Here is a 25,738-nt window from a genome sequence, read left to right as displayed (position 1 = left end):
AATAGGCCGACAGACAGGCGTACCGTGAAGAAGTTGGCGTTTTGTCAATAATAATAATAATAACATTCGAACGAAGATAACACACCCACACGCCGCGGTCGCCTTTGATGGATTCTTTTTGACAGACGGTTTTTGTAAAACTTCCAACGCGCGGTTATTAAAATATTATTTCTTTCATTCGAGAAACTTTTCATATTACTTAAACTTCTTATAGAATTATTCCGATCCACACCGGAACGATATGCAGCTTAACCCCGTTTAAAATCAATATTTATGCGTTGGTTTTGTCAAGCCTATTGAGGAAAGGGGAGATTAGAGATAAGAGATTAGATATCAGAAAAGTACCAGGGTCCTATACTTGTATATTAAGACGTATATAGGTTTTGTTTTCTTGCAATTATATAAATATAAATCGTATTATGCATGTTCTCCTTTCTGAAAACGGTCATTGGCGATAACACTTAAGGTGTTCAACTCTGTGTTCGGTTCGATCACTTTAGAGGAGCAAAAACCGTACTTACAGACTGAGTTTCAACAGCAGTAAAACGTTGACTGTCGGTATGAAAACAGTACACGAACGAATCGAACACAAAGAAGAAAAATCATATTCCAATTGACGACGAGACGAAATATAATGTTATTATAATCACGGTAACCGGCATTTCATCGAATCCCAGCCGTTTTTTTTATTGGAAAGACACGGGGATTTTCTGAAGGGCTTTTTTTTTTAAAAGCTACGTTTCCATGACTACTTGAACGTCTCGAGACGCCGTTAAAGAGAAACGCTTTTGCTGTTTCCGCGTGACGACCAGCCCCAAAGTAAAACAATAAATGACAAGCGTTATAATGTTAGTTTTTAGTATATTATTATTATTATGATATAAGGAGACGACCGAGACGGTGCAGAGATGACAATGTGTATCATACGGTTTATATTATATTTACTAGTTTCGGGATGATTTTGCTACATACAAGTTTTCGATATATATTTAAAAAAAATGTCATCTATCGATTCTTCTGATTCTATTAGTATTAATACAATATTAATATTGTAAATAAAAAGAATATACAATAATATAACCGTATAACAGCTATAACAGGAAGATTGGAAATTAGGTTAGCTTAGGTACCAGCTAACTTTCCAATCTTTCTGTTATAGGGGGGGTTATATTATTATATTTTTTCTTTACATTTTTCAAGGCCTTCGCTGTTCCCACTACTTCACGTCATCTTTCTCTATCTTCACTCTCCTCTAGACACCCCGGTGCACATTTGTTGAGGTCTGATTTAACCATGTCCAAACACCTCTAGGTATTTTCCCATCGATAGTGCCCGCCATTGCTTATTTTGTTATACTATTGGATATCCGTATATATATGTATATAAACTACTTGATATTGGGCTTTAGGAACATATTTTGGTAAACTTATCTCTATTGGTTCTGTAATACATTCTCGGTGAAAACTAACGACACGATAAAAAAAAAAAAATACCAACAATGTTGTTAGCAGTTATATTTACAAAACAAAAGCGACGTTCGACTGCGATTTCATTATTTATTTTTATTTAAATTTAGTACTACCCCCGAACCGACCGAATGGAGGGCTTCGACCCCGCATTGCTGATATTATATTATACATTTTTATATATTTTTTTTATTATCGAATTATACCGTTTTTTGCCACCGCCTCAAACAAAACCCAACGCAAACACACACTGCGGGCCAGCCGATTCTCGATTGACGGTTATTTTCGTGTGACGATTAGTAAAAAAAAATAAAAAGAAGAACCGGGTAAAAAAAAAAAGTACTCAAAAAATCAACCACAGTGAAATTCATTTCCATAATGGCGCAGCACCCATGGTGTATTTACGTTGGCGAGGGCAAGAGCCAAGGGCGGCGGTGGTGTAGAAAACCACAAAATGAAACTCCGGGGCAAAGGCGCATCTATATACATATATTATATATATATATAAATATAAAAATAAAGTGGTAGAAGAAAAAAAAAAAACGGCATAAAAGCCTCGGGAGAAACACATTAAAAGCAAAATATTGTTACGGAATAAAGCGATATTTATTGTTAAAAACGATTCCCGGACCTCTCCCGGGGGTTTTAATATTATTGTAATGGTGACACAGGACTCGGTCGGGGGGCAAGGGGGGGGGTTCGGAAGGTCAAAAAAAATTCTATATATAAACATACACATATACCGGAAGAATATTATAACCAAAACGTGACCCGTGGACAATATATTCGACGGTATAGGACATAAAAGAAAATCGTTTTATGGTAATTCCGTGTATCGTTTGACGGTTTAAAAAAAAAAACAGTCAACCGAATCGCGAGTGCGCACCCTTCTTCGATTTGTAATTACTTCATCCCCCGACAACAAAGTTGGGCATCAAGCAAATAATAATAATAATAGGTTTATCATTGGCCCGTCCGACGGTGGGTTTGGGGTGCGTTGCGCTTATAACGGGGTGCAAAAGTAATTATACACCGATTAAATTAGGACTTAGAGAGCCCTAAGGGGGTCGGCCAAACTATCGAAACACTATATACACATATGTTTGCTTAAGTCTGAAACATTCACAAAGGACTCTCTCGGGCGATTTACGCTATGGCCGCTATATACATTATTATTATTATTATTGCTGTTGTTATTATTAAAGCTTTATGGATTCCTGGAATGATTACCCTCACCCCCCCCCCTCTCTAGAAGTTTTGCTAACTAAATATTATGTAAACGCATCAAACCACCAAATATAGTACCGTGCAGGTACAAACTAATTTCGCCGTTTGTTCGCAAACGCGTGATGCTTGCAAGAATGGAAGCGACCAGAAGACAAGGAGTAGATATGGTTGGATGAGGTAAAAAAAAAAATCTACAACAGACGGACGAGTGGAGAAGAATTGTTTTGGAAGCCAAGGGCCTACAGAGTTTAGGCGAAAAAAAATATGTGAAATCCATTGACTTTAATTGGTGACGTTGGTCAAAAAGCAGAACCAAGCAGAATTTTAAATACATTTCTCGATATGTGTTCTTCGGTAAGCAACAACAAGGATGATAATTATTGTAAAATCGAAAAACTATAATTTTTGGTCACCTCACCCCCATAATGGTTGGTCAAACCATTATCATTTTAAAAATACTACAAAATACAACATTAGGTGTTTTATAATATAGCTCATTTTTGGCTTTCGTTTTCTTATTGTATTGTAATATTTTATTTCAAGAAGACAACGCATAAAATAGTTAGGAATAGAGACTATATTGTACATGTACAGATTAAGATTGAAGTGGTATGCCATATATTGTACGGAAGTACACTTATGGGTTTTCAAGGGGCTTTGTATATTTTGTTTGTACAGAACCACTATTGATCAGAAATCTGTGTCTAGTGGTTAAATCTGTGTGTGTGTGTGTGTGAGAGAGAGAAAATCACAAATAAACATCAAATAGAATAGTAAAACACAAAATAATCCTAAACCAATGAAATGCTAAGACGTTTAAATCGAAGTTTTTTTTTAAGCATAGTTTAAATACATTATACTGGGATTTACAACGAAATCGATTTGGCCCGTCATATCTGAGATCTAAAAAACGGATTAACTTGTTTTACACATTTTTCCCATCAACCATCCTTATGATCAATCCATTCAGTTCGACTTTTCTTCAAACTTTTCCACAATGATTTTCTGTCCAAAACTCTTTCTGAAACTTCTCAATTAGTGATCCTATCAGTCCAGCTTATCTTTTGCACCCTTCTGTAGCACCACGTTTCGAATGGCTCTATTATATATTTGGTATTTAACTGTTGATCATATTTTGACAATTTGATAATTTCCAAATTGAAAATTTGGACATTTTATCCAATGGGAAAGTTTGATTCCAAATCAGGTACCAAGCAAAAGCCCTGCAGCAAGGACACGGGCCAGTGTGGTTGATTGATGTGCCAGAACCGATGTTCATCGTTTCGAAAAGTTTACTTGGCTATTTTTTTTTTTTAACTGGCCACGTCAGCAACATGTATACTATACACACATACGAGAGTTGGGTTGGGTCACTAACGACATTACGCGTCTAATAACCATGAGCGTGTTCAGAGCAGGAGGACTTGGGGTAATTGATAGGAAGCCTCTGCAACGACCGACAGGGGTAAGAATCGATTACACGGTTGCCTCGCGTTTCGTCATGTTGGCATTCCTAATTCCTAATTGAAACTCCCGGGCAATCGGTTTTTTGAAAAAATATCATTCGATTGTCAACGCATTCGGCCGAGGACGCACGGAAATAAGATATAAATGTTATTTACTCCGAATTAAGGGTTAACAAAAAAAAAAAATGTTATTTACACTAAATTGAAATAAAAACCAATGCCTATTTTGGAACAAAAATCAAAAATTATTTTTAATTTTCTTCTTGACAAGCTCTTGCTAATAAACTTAGAATCAACTTTCTATCTATAATAGTTCAAGAAAAAATAAAAATTAAGCGTTTATACACTTGACTTTTATCGTATGAAATCCGACCTACCTGTAAATCGTTTCATGTTAAAGCTAAGACAAATATCTATCTTTTTATTATCAGCTTGTAGCATTTTGTTTTTTTCCTATTCACATCATTAAGCTCTTTAAGTTGATCCACATACATTTTTTTCATTTGAACTGCTGGAAATCCAATCAATAGCTAATGGAAGCCCTTAGGTAAGAAGAATATGAACAAGACAACGTATCCAAGTACACATGAAGATACACGTTAAAAATAAGTGCGCTTAAAAGTTAATGCATGCTTTGGTGGGTAAGTTTTGAGACTCTCAAATCAGAGTAGAGAGTAAAATCAACCGACGAAATAAAAGTACTATTAAATAGTCATAAAAAACACTCGACGGTACATATTGTAGTGAATAAATATTGCGTTTTATCATCTTGGCAAAATTCCAAATAAAGTCACAGCCCTTTGTGAAAATTTTTAAACAGATAACAGATGACATTAAAAATACAAGTGAAATTTGTGTGTAGTTTATAAATTAATTTCACGTTTAAAAATTCAATATGGAACACTGTAGTAAGTGTACACTTTAAAACGATACACGTGCCAATTTTACTATTTCAATAATTAACGAATGCACACAAGCAGAAATTATTAACGAACGGCGAGCGTATTTAAAAAGCATTGAATTAAACGTAAATCTTTTTTTTGTTTCTATGGTTTTGTGTCAGATGATTAAATTCCTTAAATAAAACGTTAACTTGAAGTTATGTTGAAAGATATAAAAAAAAAGGCAGTATTTTAATTTAAATTTTTCAGAACTGTTTACAAAAGACTCGAACGATCATTTCTAAAATAGAAGTTCTGTTGTATTCAAATGCGAGTGTTATATAACAAGATAAAAAATAAATAACAATTCAAATGAAAAATAATCATTTACAAGTATCTATATCAAGTCGTATAATATGAAATGCACAGAATTTGATAATATAATTCTTTTTTATTTACTTCTGTGCTCGTCTTGGAAAAGCACACCCGTTAGTGTGAAATTCTGTTGCATAAAATTATAGAAACTATAATGAAATGGCTTTATTAAAAGTTATGACAACTATTAATTATGGAGAGATATTTTCAGATTTAATATTTCAAATATTTCAACTATTCTGGGATCTCTCCGGTAAAACAAGTGTAATATGAAATATTAAATGTACCTATACATTTTTTTTCCACTTGGAATTGCTATCCTGCAAATCGCTTGTTAAAATATTTACATTATTGCCGCCGGTTGTTTTAAATTAATTATATTTTTCGCTATTTTTTCTTTTTATTTTACAGTATAAAATACGGTTTAAACTAACGGATAATTAAAAATAAATAACTCGCATTAACGTACCGACGTAGGTACACACTAACCGGTATTTGCATATTAATAAAAATTCCCGGATAAAACATACCTAACGCAGTTTGCCCGTTCCGACTGATGTATAATAATATTAAGTGAATAATGTATTATGACGGAGTTGGTATAAAAAGTTGTAGTTATTATTATTTTTTTTTTCGTACCTTCGGTCAAACTGACAAAGTGTGAAAAGACTAATGAACAAAGTTTTGGTAAAAGCGCATTTCCTTTTTTTGGGGGTAAAAAAAAAACCACTAGTAAGATTTATCCTTGGAATAATGAAATATTACAGTACACGCAAAATCGGTTCGCTGTATAAATCAACGAATGAATAGACTTATATCACTAAATACCGCGTGTGTGTGTGTGTTCGATACAAACCCTTTTGTTAGCCGAGCCTTTGTTTTATTATACTTCCTGTACAAAATAATATATAATATATATATATATATATATATATATTGATTAAACATCGTGCAACGATTGAATTGACCCAGGGATTACCTGGCGTATATATTTACATAATATTATGTTTAAGTAATAGCGGGAAAGGTACGATAAATGCAAATTAATCAAAGGCCGTGGAAACAAGAAAAACGATGCTCCTCGTTAACCGCTGCGTCGCGTGTCAATACAAGCAGAGTAGCCAAAGTTTTAAAAAGTATTTCGGGAGGACAAAAAAAATGGTAATAATTATTGGCAAAAAAAAAAACGGTTTCACAATCGACCAATGTTTGCATTGTTCTGGAAGTCAACGTATATATTTTATTAATGGAAAACCCCAGAGAAGATTAATGGTGGCGTCGCTGCTTCGCAGATAGTGCGTGTTAGGTCCACTGAAAGCCGTTTGCCTAGTGGGAAACGGCCATTTTGTTAACAGTTATTGATTTTTCTATGATTTATCAAATACATGAACATAGTGTGTGATACGACGGTGTTATCATCGGCTAACCTAACATTTGTAATATGTACGTAGCATTTCTACTTTCCGTGAAAATGGTACACAAAATGGCTGCCTCCCAGGTCATACGTACATACTGAGTTCAGTGGCGTTAGGTCATAGCCAGACGTCGACGATGCACAAGTATTAGTATCTAGGCCGGACGAATCACAAGACTGTGATTGCAAGTCCTTTGTGTAGAGGTCGATGTGAAAATATTGTCGTTAGCCCGGCAAAGGCGCTTGTGGCTGGGCAGGACACCTGACTGTGTATTTGTGTAAAGTATAGCTGTTAGAGGCGGTTTGAATGTTTAGACAAACCCGAGTCATCCCGGAGACGACGAAAGGGATGATCGCCGCGAGGGATAGGGGTTGGCTCGGTTAAGGGTCGACCCCAACTAAATTAGATGACGACGACGACGAAAATCGCAGGGACGTGCTTATCATATTTCAGCGTTTTCCTCGGCGGATTATGATCGTTTATAGCGAATGTCACAACAACGCAGAGCTAACCCTATGGCCGTATAGAGTAATTCATACCCTTTTACAAGCTATGGCGTCCTCAGCACGCTTGGCTTTGCCCGAGACGCGAATAGAACTAGAATTTTTCAATACTGACACGATGGTCGGTAAACGCGGGCTGGCCGAATAAAATTTACTAACCCCCAGGGCCGGCAATGTGTAACTTAACCGACTGTGTGTGTTTTGTTTAATGGCCGACAAACTCCGGCAATATTATTCCAGACAGCTCTCAGCCTACCCTCCGCCAATTCGCTGAGCATCATCCGCGGCAACGCGCGCGGCGGGCCTAATGAAATGCGCGGTGTAACGGTTCGACGCTTTTGCCGGCTATAGGTTTAAGGTAAGTAAGCAAACTTTGAAGGAACACAACGACGGGTGCGAGTCACGTTCGCCGTGCACAGTAAGTAATACCGCCGCCGCCAATATAGGTGCAGCGAATATTATATACAAAGGTACACCTACCAAAGGTTCGTTATGTGTGCGCCTCGTCTCACCTCGCATCGGAGACGATACCTTTGGTCGTCTTTAGGCGCCCGATGATTGCATTACACGCGAATGCGGGTCAGTAATCCAACGACTAGATGGGGAGGGGGGTGCTAGGAAGTTGAGACCTTTTGGAAACCCCCAAAGCTCCTGATTGGCTTATTTTTTTTAGCGCTTGAACGAGCGCTTTAGAAGGACTTAAACTTCCCTAGCGTGTTTGCATTTTGCTTCAGTTTTCACGAAAATGTCCACAAGTGGGAGGCCGCCATATTGAGAACGGTTATAATATTTATCATGGAGAAGTAATGTAGCATTCGTATATTTTCCGTGAAATTGTTAACAACGTGGCTGTGCATCATAAACTGATAAGAATTACCGATAACAAGTGTAGTTGATTGACGAACATCGATGGTAATTACATTACGGATGCTCGATTAAGGTTGCCCTAGCATTGTAACAATCCAGGCATACGCATACGGTTAGCTGTGTGAATTTGTAGGAATCTCGCAGGAATAACTTAAATAACCTAACCGTGACGGGAATGGTTGAAATTCATCCATATTGTTGTGCGAATCACCACAGTCACGCGAAATGAAAAGTCAGGAAACAACACTCGACGTCTCGAGTAAATGCGGTTTTATTTGATTTCCTCCTTTAACAGGTACATATACTATGTACTTGGAATACTGTGGAAATATGCCGGCACTTTTATTTATGAACTTTACTCGTCGCGCGCGACGTTGGATTTAGACGTAAAAAGTTTTTGACACTCGGCAAAAGTTTAAATTAAAAAGAAAACGCGTGACGAAGGATTTCAAACGTTTGCATTGGAGAGTCATTCCCCGCCAAGACCCGTGTGTCGCTGAGAAGATATTTTTTTTCTTTTAAACATGTGTTATACTCTATTCTTTTGTATCAGCCGTCCAAACCGACAGTCACAGTGTCGTGCACGGGTAGATCAAACTATACAGAGTTTTACCGGATAGGGTCATAATGTAGGACCATGTTCACCCCTTCCCCTTCAAAATCCAGAAAACCCCTCCACAAAAATGAATATATTTTTCAACTTGTCAGACCACAGCCGACCGCATCGAAGCGTTTATTTAAAAGCGATTTTATACAACTTTCAGTAATAATAATTCCTGTAGACCTGTGATCTCCCCGTTCCCACTATGCCTCGACCCCACTGTACACTAGCTTTTTGTTCAGTGGTTATTATATATATATTGCAATAAATCGGTACCGGGAAATATGCGTTTATTTTTATAGTAAAAAGTCGAATCCGTGTACAGCAAGACCTAGGGAATGAAATATTCAAATGGGAAAAGCAGCACGTGTGTCCGACCCTTCCGCTTGGGTTGCGTTCTAAGTCCGAATTTTATCGCCAGACCGACGATAATATGTCCAAACGAACGGGGGCGGCCAACGCGCGCGCGTGTCTGTAATAATAAAAAAAAAAAAAAAAAAAAAAATAAACGTTATTTAATTTTTTTTAAAACGGTAAAATAATTATTGTGTGACGGCCGACGAAACCGAACGCAATGTATTTACACTTTACCAGTGTAATCGTTTTGGCATTTTTCAAACCGATAATAATATTATTAATAATAATTGTTGTTGTTCATTATTAATGTGCAAAATAACCGTTGCGAACCACCACCGGCAAGTCGAAATGTTGTCATGTCACGTTACAAATGGCAAGTGCGAGTCGTTAACGAGAAAACACAGTGTTATCAATTTGCAGTTTTCTTTTGGCTAAAAGCTTTTTTTCGTATTGAGCTCGCGGCTTACAAATGATGGACAATTTTCAAAACGCATTAGTGTAGCCACGAGTACAGAAAAAAAAAGAAATATCCAAGTTCTAGCATCACTGGCTAGGTTTCAAAATGTCTCATCGTTTTTCGATAAACTCTAAGTTTTCTTTCTGTCCGTTCTGTGTTATTATTAATTGTTGTCTATAGATATAACATACAATACTACATAATCCTTTACTAAATGGCCGTCACTTTTTTGTTTACATTGAAGCTGACCCTGATGCATTCATCTGTGCTATTATCAATGGACGGCGCTTTCAAACTATTCCCGACAGAAGAAAAAAGTTTCTAGATTTTCTTCTGTGAGTTTTTATATACCGCTGGCGATGCATTTTTGAAAAAAATGTCTCATCTATTGTCCAATTATCACTGAAATACTTTTCTCTGTAATTTTGTCTTCCATAAAAGAATAGGACGCGAATTTCTTCTGAAGCGCAGTCCATTAATTGTCGATAGGTCTATGGTTTATATCGAGCGAACGGGCGTTGTTGTTAGTCTTTAGGGATACAAATCGGTAAATGATTGCAACGTTATACAAACCTGACCACCAGTCGGGGGAATAACGTTTGCTCGGCTAATCTGGAATTCTATCGATTTTGAAATTTACGGAGTACTCTATGTTTACTTGCTATGCTTATTTTTGACGACCCGAGTCATTATCATAACCCCACGGTGTACAGGAAAGAACAAAATAGAAAACACTTTACTGTTTTTTTCCTCTCTCTCTCTCTCTCTCTCTCGAAAATAACATATAATAATGTATTAATATTAAACGTCGTACGACGTACACACACGGAGGGTGAGTTGAAAACGTCTCAGAGTTTTTGTGTCACTGTGAGTTTTATAAATGACAACACGGCGGTCGTACTTTCGTATACAACGCACACATATTTCATTGGAAAATAGGTTTCTTTGAGTTTTTTTTTTTTACTAGCTCTACTCGCCGCCGTGTTCAGCTTTTATTCCAATGTTACAGCAGCAAAGAGCACTCGGAAACGAACCTCCCGCAATAGTGTCGGGTCTCGCGTTTTTTTCAAATGTATATGGAAATCCAAATGCTCTCTCTCTGCCCTTTTCTTAGATTATCGGCATTAGATGACGTGGGGGGGGGGGTGTGGTGGTGACTGGTGGCGACTGCGGGCTACACACACACAGGGTAAAAACCTCGGGTCGGATTGGCCATTATATAAGGGCGGCGTGCTCGGCCAACCCTGAAATGTCCGAGTGAACGGTTAGGTATGTGCGTGTGTGTGTGAATGCAAGTGTGTGTATACAGACCGAACGCAATTCAATGAGGGTTGTTTGTATAGAGCAAAAAAAAAGCGCGGCCGCTTCCAATTAACAGTCTCGAGTGTCTCGCTGACCGGAGATGAAAACAAAACATAATTTTTATACATACAGGGTGTCTCAAAAAAAAAAAACGGTAGCGTTTCAAACGGCTGTGTAGGTTGTGAAGTATAGGTCCAAAACTAGCCGTTTGAAACCCCACCGTTCTTTTTGAGACACCCTGTAGTATTGTCTCAAACAAAATATCGCTCGACCACCACAATAATAACCGCACCATAACGACTGTGTGTAATGATATTAATTTATTATGCGGTGTTTTATGACAACGACTGTAGGTGGGTGGGGGCGACGGGATAGGGGAAGTTTTAAAGCCTCGGCAAGTATACGCGTGAACGGTGCGGATGAAAGGTGCGGCGCGCGAGCCGGCCTTATTGTTGTTAGTCGTGTCGCTTTACTTTGGTAATTAACTCGTGTGCTTTTCAATGCCACCACCGCCACCACCAACTCCGGGTAGATGTTCGAGTATTGTTGTTTAAATGTGTATCGTCGTCGTCTTTGTGAATAATAACGATAATAATTTCAGCCCAAAGAGCGGCGCGCAGTTTGTTGTTGTTATTATCCGCGTACAGGACACCACGACAACGGGGCAAAAGAAAACTTTTCGTCCATAAAAGTGAAAAATTAACCTTAATGCTTGCACACGGTATAACGACCTGCCCCTCACCTCCCCCCCGCCCTCTATTAACTCCCATCTTTGCCGACTAGTTTTGAACACGCGAGCATTTCACCTGTCCGTTGTGTTGTTGTTAAGCAAGCGAGACATAGTAGTTAATTTACATTACTCTACAGTGGGGTTTAAAACGCGTGCACGGTCCGAGGCCTATTATACATATTGTACTACATTTAATAAGCCGGGTTTAAGATTTACAACGACGAAACCAAACTTAGTTAACCGTATTTTAATCGTAGCGTGTAAAAAAAAAAAAAAGACACCATAAACGTATAAAAATAGCTGATATACACTGGTGTATTTATGGGGGGGGGGGGGATAGATCCTTTCTAGGCCTTTTTTTGAATAGTTAGAAAATACGGGAAACTTACCTGCGAAGAAAAAAAGGATCAAATGGTGAGATAGACACCTAACCTGATAACAGCGAATGTGATTACAATAATTATTTACCAATCTATTTGCGTTGAGTACACGATATGAGTAAATGTAGTAGAGCTTAAACGATTAACAGTTTTGTGTATTGTACATACATCAATAGTAAGAACAAATAACGCTATTTCTATAATATACACATTATTATTCGCATATACATCTACTTGAAGTGTTTTAACGGCATTAGCTTTTTTTTTGTCTTGTCAAATAAGAACGATTTGTTTTCGGTTCCCTTTTATAATATATATATCTGTTATATTTATGTTCCCAATTCTTCCCTTGGGTTTCGGAAACTTTTGAGCTTTATCTGTAGCGTAAACTTTTCTCCAACGAGCATATTTATTATAGTCTTTTTTTTTTTGTTTTTGAATTATCTGTTAGCGTTTTTGCTTTCTTTTATAATCATGTTCACTATACATTATCGTAAAACAAAATATTATTATGTAGAATATGCGACAAGTAAAATTAGCGCGCAAATGTCTCTCAAAACTAAAAACACATAAAAACCGTTTTATGACACTTTTTTATTTTAAATGCAACGTTTCAAGTCGAAGGAAATAAATAATATATAAGGAGTAGGTATAGCGTTGCGAAAATTTAATAATCAACATAAAAAAAAAACCGACAAGGAATATTAATTTCTATAAATTTGCATTTTGATTGAAGTCCGCAATTATTGACGTTAATTAATTTCAGTCTAATTAAAATAATTAACTCGAATGGAACGCTATAATAAACCAATTGACGCGTTAACGGTTCTTGTAAATGCACTTGTTTAAAAAAACAATTGTAACAATATAGTTGAATAGCGATCGGATATTTAAAATACTAAACTCGTTCGTGTTACAGAAAGAGAGCGAGAAAAAAAAATAAAGAAGATAATTGGAGGAAATTGTACTCAAAAGAAGCTATTAGCATATAATTATGGAAAACAAACTTTTGAAAAAATGACAGTCTTAAAGGAAAACGTAATAAAGTTTATTAGAATCGGATTAAAAAAAATTGTTTTAATCATTTCCTTCAGATCTTTTTTTCTTGGTTTTCTTCGTAATTTAAATTTATATACACAAACTAAATTATAACGTGTCTGCAAACCGAGAAAAATAATAATAACTTTCACGATTTAGGGCGATTATTATAAGTTGTACAGATTTGAAACAAAAACAAAAATAAACCTAAATAATATATATCTAAATATTATACTACACACTTGTAGGTCGGCCGAGCTATTGTCGAACAACATAAAAGTGTAGTCTATACAAAAAGATATGAATAATTTAAACGAAAATTCCTCGTTCTACAAAATCCTCGAGGAGACTTATATGCGGAATTGAGACCCTTAAATTGCATATTGCGTCGTTAAAAAAAGTTTCACAACAACCGCAGCAATATTTATCAGCTTCTTCGCCTCGCTGCAGCAAGCAAAAGACGTTGTGTGCACGTGCCCACAAAACATTCGCGCCAGAGGGGGGTCGAATTATTATTAACACGGATTTCAAGGGTTTCGGTAAGTATATAAGTTGGACCTTCTATTAGCGCCATCTCAAAAGAATACTGAACGGGGGGGGGGGACAAAGAGGTTTAATATAATAATATTATATCTCAAAGCCATAATGGACCCCAATTTGGTAATTTCTTACTGCGCTTAGTTTCGACTTTACTGATTAAGTCAGTACATGGTTTGTACTATATTGGTTTAAACTGTACTTGGGTTAACCTGGGTCTGTACTAGGTTATACTGTACACAGCTACGCACCCAAGAGTTTTTTTTTTCTAATTGATTTCCCAAAAGTTTTAACCGATAATATTGTAGACAATTATTCGTTTTGGTATGTTTCTTATAGAAAACTTGAGAAAATATCTCTGCAAAATAGTTATATGACAAGTACTTATGATAATTGTTAATTACAATTGCTCGAAATATCTAATATTTTATTCTTGTGGATGATCCAAAAAAGAAAAGAAAAATAGTTCTTCATCGTAAAACCTAACTGTTAACAGAATACAGCATTGCAAATTTTCCAATACAATTGATTTGAATTGTGCGTTGTTCTCGTACGTTTCGCTTCGAATTAAAATATTTGTTTTCAACTTTGTCCTGTTAGTTCTTCCTGTGCACAATATGGTTTCAATTGAATTTTCAATGTCCACCGGCTGCCCGCGTACATATAGAGAGAGTCTGCAGTCATAAAATCCACGGTAACAATGGTTGCAATTGAAATTTATGTACACAGGACCGAAAAACTTTCAACTTGGCAAAAAAAAATATTATTATTACATCGGATATTACGCCATTTAATCTTTCTCCTCTTTTATTTTTTCAAGCTGACAATAGGGGAACAAGGCTATAAACTCGTGTGTGTTTACAACACAAACACACATATAATAATACAATATACACTAAATAATAAAAAATAAAACCCTCGCGGTAGTGTGACCCTCGTTGGCCGCAGAAATCGATTTCACCGTCGCCGTCCTCCCCGCGCTAAGTACGTTTAAATACAAACGACACTCTTAAAATACGTACTTTTCATTATTAACCCTTTCATATACATATATATATATATTTTATCTTGGAAAATCGGGAAACGGATTTTTTAGGTCGGACTGCCGTTTAAACACACACAACGTTTTTCGCCAAGATGTAGCAAATTATTGTTGAACCGGTCAATTTTTTTCGGGTTTTCCCGGTTTCGAGCATTAAGGAGTTGACTTTTTCTACCGCCGACCCTCAAAAGTATAATCTGCATACGATTTCGGATCTATAAAGGGGCTATAGGAAAAAATGTTATCGCGGCTGTACACACATCTTTACAAAACCAATATCTTCTCGGCTAATCGCATCGAAGCTAAAATAATATGATATTTTTAAAAAAGAAACGGACATAAAGTATAGTGGGCTTTGTACAGTGCAACTCCTCGTTGGCGCTTTGAGCGGGATTATTTCGTCTTTAACTCGAGACAGATTTCAACGCTGTTGTTAGTAGTGGTATGTAAACGTCTCGCTGATATATTCTGTTAACGATATCGATTCAACCCGCAACTATTTTGCACTACACGCAGGCATTAAACCGGAACGGCCATTTGGCGGTTCGATATTTTCTTAAAATACTAAAACTATCGTTTGCTAACGACGACGGCGATTGAGTAAGCTCGACATATAGCTATCACGTCGTCTGCTCTAGACGTGTATATAAGCAATTTCATTAATACCGCCGGGATTTATGTCCGGATTAATAACATTGTCCTGAACACCGAAGCGAAGTGAGTTAATTTGATTTATTTCTGTGTCGCACCCTCTCTCTCTCTCTGCAACGACGACGAATAGAATCCATCAACAAGCGCTTATGCCGCCGCCATCGAGTCAGAACGGACAGGACACCTCTGCTGTGTTGTTGCACACACTATATATATACGTTTGTATAGTTTCAATTATTTACAACTGTTGTCATAAATAATAATAATATACAATCGTTAGGTTTCGCACACTCGACGGGTGTTTTGCTTGCAGCAAATCCCGGTAAACCGATGACTTTATCGTTATTATTAACACGGATAGTACCTATGTTAATCGGGCTGGATACAAGAAATTTCGTGTCGCCATTTTCACTTTCGGGTAGAGTTAAGAGATTAGGGATTAAGTGTACGTGCCGCCAATAGAGATAATTGAATTTACTATTTTCCGCCATCTTTAAATGGGAATTAGAACCTTATCACATGTTTGTAACTGTTATCAATGTCTATATCGATTACAAGGTAATAGGATAGCACAGACATATTTTGCACACACATAAATCCCAAAAAAAAATGGCAGATGTCGACTTCAATTCTTATCAATAGTTGTTATATATCTGTAACAACTGTGAATAAGTGTGCAAGTCGATTTCAGCGATTTTACAGGGGAGCGATTTCAAACTGACCTGCTGCTATAAATCAGCATTTAATAATCAGGAACTCGCATCTCTCTCAAAGTTTTCTTGTTGGTCCAACGAATTAGACATTTATTCAAGGTGTAGGCGCTTCGGACTACATCCTAGCGTACTTAGTCAATTTTGACCAAAATCTGACTTACACACTTATTCACAGTTGTTACAGAATTATATCTGTGCTTATCCCTTATCATTTATCACTTTTCTCATCTCTATCACGTAAAAGTGAAAGTGTAGGATTATGCCGAAAAAAAATTACAACATTGTTAAGAGGTTAGAGATAATAGACAAGATATAAATGATAAAATATAAGAGATAAGCGATAACAGGTATACTATTAGTATGGATAACATTATCCTGAGATCAATGTTTTTTTCGTGAAGAGTAGAAAATAACTAGTTTTTATTGTGGTTCAGTAATAAACGAATAGATTACCGTTCGTTATCGTCGAGAACTGCAAAAAGCAAAGCCAAAGCAATACAAAAGTACCGTTTAAATTTAAATCAAATAATATAATTTCAACGGAGCGCTAGTCGAAGATGCAATTTTTTTTTAACGCAGTCCGTTCAAAAAAGGTTTCAGTAAATATATTATAATAGTAAAGAGAACAAAAAAAAAATCCGGATGAAACGGAAAAAAATTAATTTGTCGGAATAAAAGTAAAAAAAAAAGGGTATTATTACCGCGATTTAAGAAGGAAAAAAATGGTAGCTCGGTACGCATTTTTGTTTGTTCAACTGTACATATTATATAGCTCGGTTAGGTAGCCGAGACGGCCGTATAATAATATGTATAATATAATATTAATATGTAAAAAAGAACGGAGACACGGAATTAACGTTAGCCGGAAGGGTTAGGGTAAACGAGTTAACGAGGCCAGATAAACCCATCCCGGTGCGAATACAAAAAATATGTTCACATCATAATTATACGGTGTTTGAATCGTATTTCGTTTGAGTGTAAAAACTGTTAGGGTTCAGTTTCAGTCCCGACATTGAATTGAGAAGAATTATCCAATAATAATTTTACCACAACGGTTCCAAATTCGTTAACGATTAACATAAGACTTTGTTCTTTAAAAAAAAAAAAAACCCATCAAGTCCTCTACGCTAAAATTCAGCTATTTCAGACTGGTCGATCCCAACTTTTTCCTATACATATTATATTACACTAAAAATAATAAACAGTAACCGAGTCGAGTGGACGGCATTTTAAGTACAAGTTTCTACTGTGGCGTTTAATCGATATTATTATAATGTAAATAAATATCACACACAAACACAACTGAGAAGTAAAAAAAAAAGCATTTATTAAAAATTCATTTTTCTACCGAGGGTCCGAATGAATATTTTATTTTTTAAGCATCCGAACGGTAATTATTGTAAAATTACTTTACAAAGTGGAAACGAAAAGTTTTAATAACAATCGTAATAATTATTATTAAAAAAAAAAAAAACCCCAGTTGTTAAAAAACGTTACTTTAATGTATTGTAATCTTTTTTTATTTTTATTTTTTATTAATAAACAAACAAATATAATATCAAATCGACTACTCACTTTTTGGGCCACGAAAATTTCATAAAAAGCGCAGACCCCGGCCACGGTAATCCCTTGTTCTTTGCACAGCATGGCTATACCCAAACACGCCACGGATAATATTAAAGGCTTCCATCCTGAAATGAAATAATAAAAGCACACACACAGTCACAAATGAAAAAAACATAGTAACAATGCAGCAACCTATACAGCTGCACGCGGCCGCAGTGCATTTGTATTTAAATTAATTAATTAACGCTTTAAACAAAACGCCTATTGTTGTTTACCTGGACATTTTTTTCTCTTGGACGCTTCCGTGTACAACAGATAGGCGGACAAGTAAAACACCGAAGATAACGTTTCCGCTCGTCCCACCACGCCGGTTACCTGGACAAAAAAAAAAAGAGAAAAAAAAATCATCAATAGTTGTACACTTTGATAATTGTTAGTGTGTCAGCCTTAATGATTTTGTTTCACTGAAAACCATAACATTGTTTAGAAATCATCACATTATGCATACAGCTGGTTTTTGACAGGAAATTAAATGCCAATATTATTTCCTAGCTATTATATAAAGTAAGTAATAATTATATATGCATTATTTTCTAAAATCATCAAACAAATATACTAGTAAATTTTCCGCCAAACCTCAACAAAACAATTGGAAAATATTTCAATTGCCGCGTATAGCAAGTGTTTAATTAAACTATAGTAGTGGCATGTAATATGTTTAAAGCCGGTAGTAAGTACTACAAACCAATTTGGTTAAATTAGAGTATTAAAATCATTATCATTTTTACCGACTACCCTTACTGTGTAGTGCAACTATAACAAGTATTACACTGTGCTTATCCAATAGCGATCCTCGTTTCCCTCTTCTTTTGAGCCACGCTTAAGCCCACCCCTAACGATACTGCACATTAGATTATACACTGTATATATTGTTCGGTCGTTTGCTAATGGTCCAGCCGTGCATGTTAAATGACAATTAGTCGGACGATCCTCAGCCAACACAATTAGATAAAATTGAAATTAATACACTTCCGCTACGGCTCATAGTAATTGTTGTATGTTAATCTATTCCGAGCAGTCTCCTTTTGGGAACCATTCTTTGTCCGACGTATTCTAGTAAAATTGTTTATAGATTATTTTGGACGATGAAATTGTTATAATGATTATGCGCATTTCCAAATTGGGTCGTTAGTACAACAATAATGTGTAATAACATATTTTGCATATTGGTTTCATATGGAAATAGTTATAGTAGACATAAACGGCTTACGGTTATTTTCAATAGTAAAATTCGTTATTAATGACCGGCCAAAAAGCCCGTTGATTGAATTTCAGTCGCCTGTAATCTTTATGCAAACACACACACACACACAGATATAAACCGATTAGCGATGAACAGTATTAACAGGATTACACAACGTTATTTGACCGGTATACATGTACCAGCGCGAAAAACGATATCGTTTAACGATTGGCAAAATTTGACGAGCTTTACAAGGATCGCATTTAATTGGTCCGCCCGAGGGTAAAGGGAGGGTGTGTTTTACTACCAGATAGTATTGGGATTACCGGGGGGGGGGGAAGGGGGAGGATTTGATTTTACAATACAAATAAAACATAAGCATACAACACAGCAGTACGCCAGGCGTCATATTGTATATATACATAGGTGTATAGAGGATGCTATCGAGTATCAATTAAAAAATTTGATAGCCGCATAAAAAATATAGACGATGCGTAAATCGTTGTCCATAAAAAAAAAAACAACCACCCAAACCCGTATCGACAGACGATCACGATGATTTATGGAGGGTGTGTTTTTACCACCCCCGACGTCAAACACACGTCGTTCGGAGGTCTCACCGACAGGCACAAATGAATTTACAAAAGGTTCACCGCCGAGTCTTTGACTCTGCCTTTGTTCTGTCAATCACGGCCTAAAAAAATCCATATGAGCCGCCATTTGGAAACACCGTGTATCGGTTCGATTTTTCACGCTAAACGACGAGACCCGCACCTTAACGTGGCAATCGCGCTTATAATATTAAAAAAGTATATCATATATCGACAGAAGCGTTTTTAATTAAAAAAAAAACACCAACGACAAACGACAACAGGCCAAGTGTATCCAAACCGAACGAACGATAATAATATACACTCTTTCTTCTTGAAAAAATAAGCATAAGTAAACGTGTAAACGGCGCACACGGTGGGAGGAATTAAAACATTTAGCTGGTCAATAATATATTGAGTACAGAAAGTCTAGTAATATCATGTTCAAAAATGATTAAACAAGTTATCAAAAGAATGCTTAAAATACAGTACGTCCAATTTTATGACACCGACAATTAAAATCTTTCAAAGTCATAGAATTATCTATAAGAAATAAATGAAAAACGGCTATAAATTAATTCGTAATTAAAAAAGGGGGCAAATTTGAGCAATTTTCTGGTATAGTTTTATTAAGTACACATAATTATTTTTAAAAATATAATGGTAACCCACCAAAAAAAAAAAACCCAGAAATTTTCGTACTCCATTATTATATGTAAATAAAGTAGAATTTCTGTAATTACCTAAAAATAATATATATGCCTATTTATATTTTTTTAAATAAAAATATTAAAACAATCGGTACTATGTTTTGATCCATTTTACTTAATAAAAAAATGTATGTTATTTTTACACTAAAATAGCTGAATAATTAAAATGCGCATAATCTAAGTGCACATGCAAGTGTTTGCATTAAATTCAACAATCTGAATGAGCCGTACCTATTCTTATCTGCTCAGTACTTAATATGATTATTATATATATATATATATAATATATATATATATTGATATATTTATTATAGCCAGGTAAGTGGCAACAAACAAAAATGGTTATAATCAATAATTACCATACTAAAGTATTCAATCCTCCCTTTTTGCGGCAACGAAAGCTCGGGACACGCTTAAAGGGCTTTCGGCGAAAAACTACTTAAGTTGTTTCGCCCCCGTCATTTGTTTAATTAGTATGGATACATTTAGAACTAAGGTCGGCGAGGGTTTACCGAATGTGTTCTCTGCCGGACAAACGTCTCGTCTCTGTTGGAAAATTGAAACGTTCAGTGTTTTTACTTGGATCTAAAAACTCAATTACACCTGAGTTCGGGTCGGGTCAGCTAACCTTTATATACCTAGTATGCCGTAAGAGGGTTTAACTTGTTTTCGCGTTCTTCACGTCCAACTCCGTTAATTGTTTGTTTTTCTCCTCAAGCCAAAAACGTTTAGATTACATTATTATATATGTTGTATTTACCGCGCGGAAACTTTATACTTGGCCGGCGCCGGATTTGTAAAGTTACCGATTACTCTGCAGCTCTGAAACTTTATTATATAATTCTATAAAACTACAGAACAGCAGCAAAGTTGTGCTTATTAGTTAAAAACGCGTTGGTACCGGCGCGAATAATAAAAAGTTAATTGTCCCAACGAAACATAATGTTCTACTGAGGATAATTATTATTGGCATACATTTCGAATTTTGGATTTTTTTTTAAATTTTTACCGACTAAATAATGCAAAAATACTGTCAACACCGTGGATTTTGTGGTTTACTATTTGTCTATTACCAGTTCGTTGAAAATAATATTTTTTCAATGATAACTTCTACCTTAATACAATTTAATTGATTTGACAGATTTCAGAGCATAGCACACCCACCACGATACAATGATAAAAAAAAAAAACACAATTCAACCTCTAAACTTTGCAAAGAATTAAGCGGTGAATATTTTAACGCCTGCATTCTAAGTAAGTCTATTGCATTTTCATAAATAGGAAATATTACATTTTTATTATCAAATTGATAATAAAATATACACGTTAACATTAAAATTTTTAAAAGTCGACAAAGCCCTAGAAAATACAACTTAAAAGATAAAAATTTGAATACTGTAATATAGCACAAACAAAAATGTTTTCAAAAAGAAAAACTATAAAATTTCAATCATTTTAAAAGGAAAATGGTGTAGGGCGTTAAAAGCGTCATCCGGTATATGTGTTGTAATCTAATTCGGCCATCTATCGTTTTTCTCTGCATGACAATGCGAGGACAAATAAAAAAATTACCTTAAAAAATTAGGTACGATAGCAATCTTTAATTAGTTAATTTTTCAAAGAAACAAGGATTGATATTTTTAATTAACTTTAGTACTATTGTGGAAAAAATTGGTTTTTTTTTTTTATACATAAAATTGCAAAAACTAATAACGACGCAGAAAACGTCAAGTTTTTCAACACACCTAAACTTACATTTACCGTGTGACTTCCGTGCTGGAAACCAGAGTAGAAAAATAACATGATATAATCACTTTGTGAATATTGAAAAAGTCAAAACGTTAAGCGCGTTCGAGTTTAACGATTATACAAAGGAATGCGCGGTACGTTCAAGTTTATTACCCAACTTTACTGGGGGGGGGGGAGAACAAACGACCGTAGGGGTTTAATTTAACATCGTGAGATGTAAATGTACACAAACGGCGGCGGTGCAATGTCTTAAATAAACGGCTCGGCTAAAGTGGACAAAAAAAAAAAAAAGGATTAGAACATCCGGAGAATTCGCCAAGACGGGGGGTTAGGGCGAATCGGTGTTATCGTTTAAGCACTTTAAGCTAGAAAGGGGTGGTGTCATCGAGGCGCATACTGAATGCCAAAACGGACGGCCATCGAAATCCGTGGGAAACGGTTGAATAACAAATCCGAAACGCCATTATATATTGGTGTGTAAACGTTAAATCTACAATATCTCCGGTCCAAGCACGTACGCTGTGTGTAATTGATGGACACTTTCTCAACCGTTCTGAAGTCTACACACAATATCCTTAAATCTTGCCCCCGTCTTTTGTAAGTGTAAGTAGGTATTAGATATATATATACATATATCCTCACACATATATTACAATAATATTTTATATGTACAACGTCGACGATCAATAACATAATATTATATAAGGCATCGCGCGTTGGTATCGTAGGATCGCTGTGTAATTATATAAGGGCGTTATTTCGCCCAAAGGCTAATAGTATATCGATAATAAAACAACACCTACCCCTTTACCGTGGTAACTTTTTATGCTTATTCCGGGTTAGGCCGGCCCCAAGACTCTCTTGTCCTACACGCAACTAGTGCAAGCTCAAACCTATTAACATGTTCACAACCCTTTCTTCCGTACACAACGTTTACCCCCGTACCCTTCCTCGCGCTCTTTGGCCCTTCTTTTATAAAGTCTATCAGTATGCAAATCGACTACTGTTAACTTTTGGCACTTACAGTGTCTCATATCTATATATTTGTTCTTATAAAAATAACGCATTACATATTTTTTAAATTGTCAATATGTATGCATTTGTGTCCTTAATATGTTTTACTAAGAAATACCAAAATATACGGTTAAAAATTGTTTTCATTTTTTTTTTTAAATTTATATTAAATTCACATTTTACACACGGACCAATTACCATAATTTTGTTGGTAATTTTAGATAAGCAAAATTTAAAAAATAATATGCTGTTAATATCGAAAATATAAGAACGATAAAACCTTAAATGTGCAAAATCAAATTTTGAGTTTAGATTCTTTTGAGTGTAAATCGAAATTGTACTACTTTCTGCGCTGGTATATTCGGTTTTAAACGGAGTATAGTTATTTTTAAACCATTCTGTAAAAAAAAATGTTCTGGGCCCTAATAATACACTTTGTAATTACTAGGCTTTGGTAAAATCAAACATTGGACAAATTATCAATACCAATACAGCATGAATACATTTTTACTCGTGGAACGTTTTTAGTTTTAGACTTAAGTCTTTAATTTATAAATAACATCATCCTATCTACACATAATAAACACATCGCAATACACCAACGTCTACGTTTTAGAAAAACAAACCACAACAATTATTTAAATTCTCTCGGTTGATATTATTTTTAGTTAAAAAAAAAAACGTTAATGCTACCACTTTAATTTTATGCGGTTCCTAAAACGAATGGGTGTTGGGCGTGGCTTTTAATTATCGGGCGGAGCATTTTTATTTAGGGTAAGAACATAATAATAACTATTACTTATTTTCGTTAATTCCCCCAAAAGATATTCAGTTTTTTCACTAACCATTTTTAAATTATTATTTAGCTAGCGTCAAGTTTAAAATATAAACGTATCTAATTTGTTCAGTTTACATATGTAAGTTAATAATTTTTTTAAATAGGCTTAAATTGTAAAGTGATTTAACTAATGTAATGTAATTTGACTAAATTATCATGCATAATTGGACAACAGTATTATTGTGTCGATCGTCTTATAAAACATTTTACATAACAAGCATACTAATAGTTATATTATAAAAAATATTTTATTCTTATTTATAAAACTATATTGTTATTAAAGTAAATATATAAGTCTATGAATACTTACGGCTTCAGTGTGTATGGGGTGGATCGAGAAGAGTATAGCAGCCATAAAACTGGTGAATTGTGACCCCAATATAGTAAGACAAGCTCTGAAAAAAAATTCAATAAAATGATTATTGCAAAAGTATAAATTCACCAAGCAATATTATTTAAAGGTATAGAAAAGCCTGAGGGTACGTCACGACATAAAACTTTTGTCTGCCGGTAAAAAGTTTTAGCGTTCCATTAAGATAATGATGATACAGATTCACTTCACAGCCACTAGTTCATATTATACTTTTCCTATGGGTTTTCATTAAGAACAGGGGCTTTGAAGAGGTCCCGGCTACGTTTAATAAATTAAACCACTCCGAGCACAATTATTATTATTTGTATAACACATATTATTATTATTATGTACAAAATGAATATTTATCAAGTAGGTTTAGTGTTTTAATTATAATTGGTTAACTTTTCCCATTCTAGAGTACATGAAAAAAAACGGGAGAATGTACCTATGTTGTTTTAAAGAAAGTAAATTTATGAACTATTTCAGCCTCAAAAAAATAACCCTAACAAAATATAAATAAAACATAATATGACCGTAACAACAATGTATGAGCAGATAGGTTATGGTTTATTCATGTGAACAGAAATGGCTTGGCAAACACATAAAACTAGGTATAAGAGAGTAAAAATAAGACTTAAACGAATGCCACCAAAATGAGAGCTTTTTCTTAAATAATAAGCTCAAATAGCAATAACAAATTAAAAAAAAAACATTTAAATACAACTCGGCCTTATACTTTTTTAATTCCAAAAAAAATGTAGTATTCAAACATTCGTTTGAAACAAACAAAATATTTTATTTAGGTTTATTATTTTTTATAGTTTTTTTTCTATGTAACTTTACACGTATGTGACATTATAGAAGAGAACAATGTATTTTGAAACTGTTGATAAAGAACATATTTATTTTATAGATCCTTAAATATAACCCATCTTATCATTACCATAGTGTTTACCAATAATCATCGTTATAGCTAATAGGCACATCTCTTCTAATCAGAGCTAAATTCCCATTATGTCAATTCTTGTGACGATTTTTGACGGGTTAAGATGGTAAAAACGCATAAGCAAATTAGAATATTTTAAAATTACAATATGATATTGATCATTTTTATGATACCACAATTTTATGATTGCAAATTCAAAATGAATACAAAATATCTCGTTTTAAGCAGTTTTTTTATTTGTTTCGAACTTAACCCGGCTGCTGTAAAAATAGTTTTATAACTTGCTTGAAAATTGTAAGTTTCTAGACTACACGTGGGTCGCCTGGGTATAGTGGTTTTGGACATTACACCGTTTATTATTCCATTATTGGTGGTCCCTTTGCATACATTATATAATAATATGAATCGAACGTTAAAAGCCTATTTTTCCGTAGACCGTCAACAGTAACGTTCTCACGTATTTGTAGTCTCGTTTACCACGTATACGGTATATACTTAAAAGGTTATGGATAACGGCCGCTTGGTTGCCGTTGATGGTGGTTTTGTATTCGAGCAAGGGAGGTGGCGTTTTCCGCACTTAAGTGACATGTTTATTGTAATACGTAAGAGGGCCGAACGGGTCGATTAAAACACGTGCAAAACACACTATACCAAACTATGGACAAAAGAAACGGCAAAGAATATATAACCCTTTAAATAGCTGCGGAAGGGTAATAATT

At 35.1% G+C, this 25,738-nt stretch overlaps 1 protein-coding gene across 1 annotated transcript in view; it reads right to left on the bottom strand.

Moving 5' to 3' along the window:
* The window catches only part of LOC126847471 (protein O-mannosyl-transferase Tmtc3), a 46,664-nt gene that overhangs the window by 12,976 nt on the left and 7,950 nt on the right, over nt 1–25,738 (bottom strand). The window contains exons 4-6 of the mRNA XM_050587727.1: nt 24,029–24,113; nt 17,850–17,949; nt 17,584–17,699 (exon numbers count right to left, since the gene is read on the bottom strand). Of these exons, the coding sequence (XP_050443684.1) occupies nt 17,584–17,699; nt 17,850–17,949; nt 24,029–24,113 (301 nt within the window). The remainder of the gene's footprint in view (nt 1–17,583; nt 17,700–17,849; nt 17,950–24,028; nt 24,114–25,738) is intronic.

The sequence above is a fragment of the Adelges cooleyi genome, unplaced genomic scaffold (assembly GCF_023614345.1).
Source record: "Adelges cooleyi isolate 19-005CV unplaced genomic scaffold, UGA_ACOO_1.1 ACOO_flye_CR_arks_rails_tigmint_CR_PRNA_108, whole genome shotgun sequence".
Lineage (NCBI taxonomy): Eukaryota > Metazoa > Arthropoda > Insecta > Hemiptera > Adelgidae > Adelges > Adelges cooleyi.
This window is presented reverse-complemented; position numbering and strand designations above follow the sequence as displayed.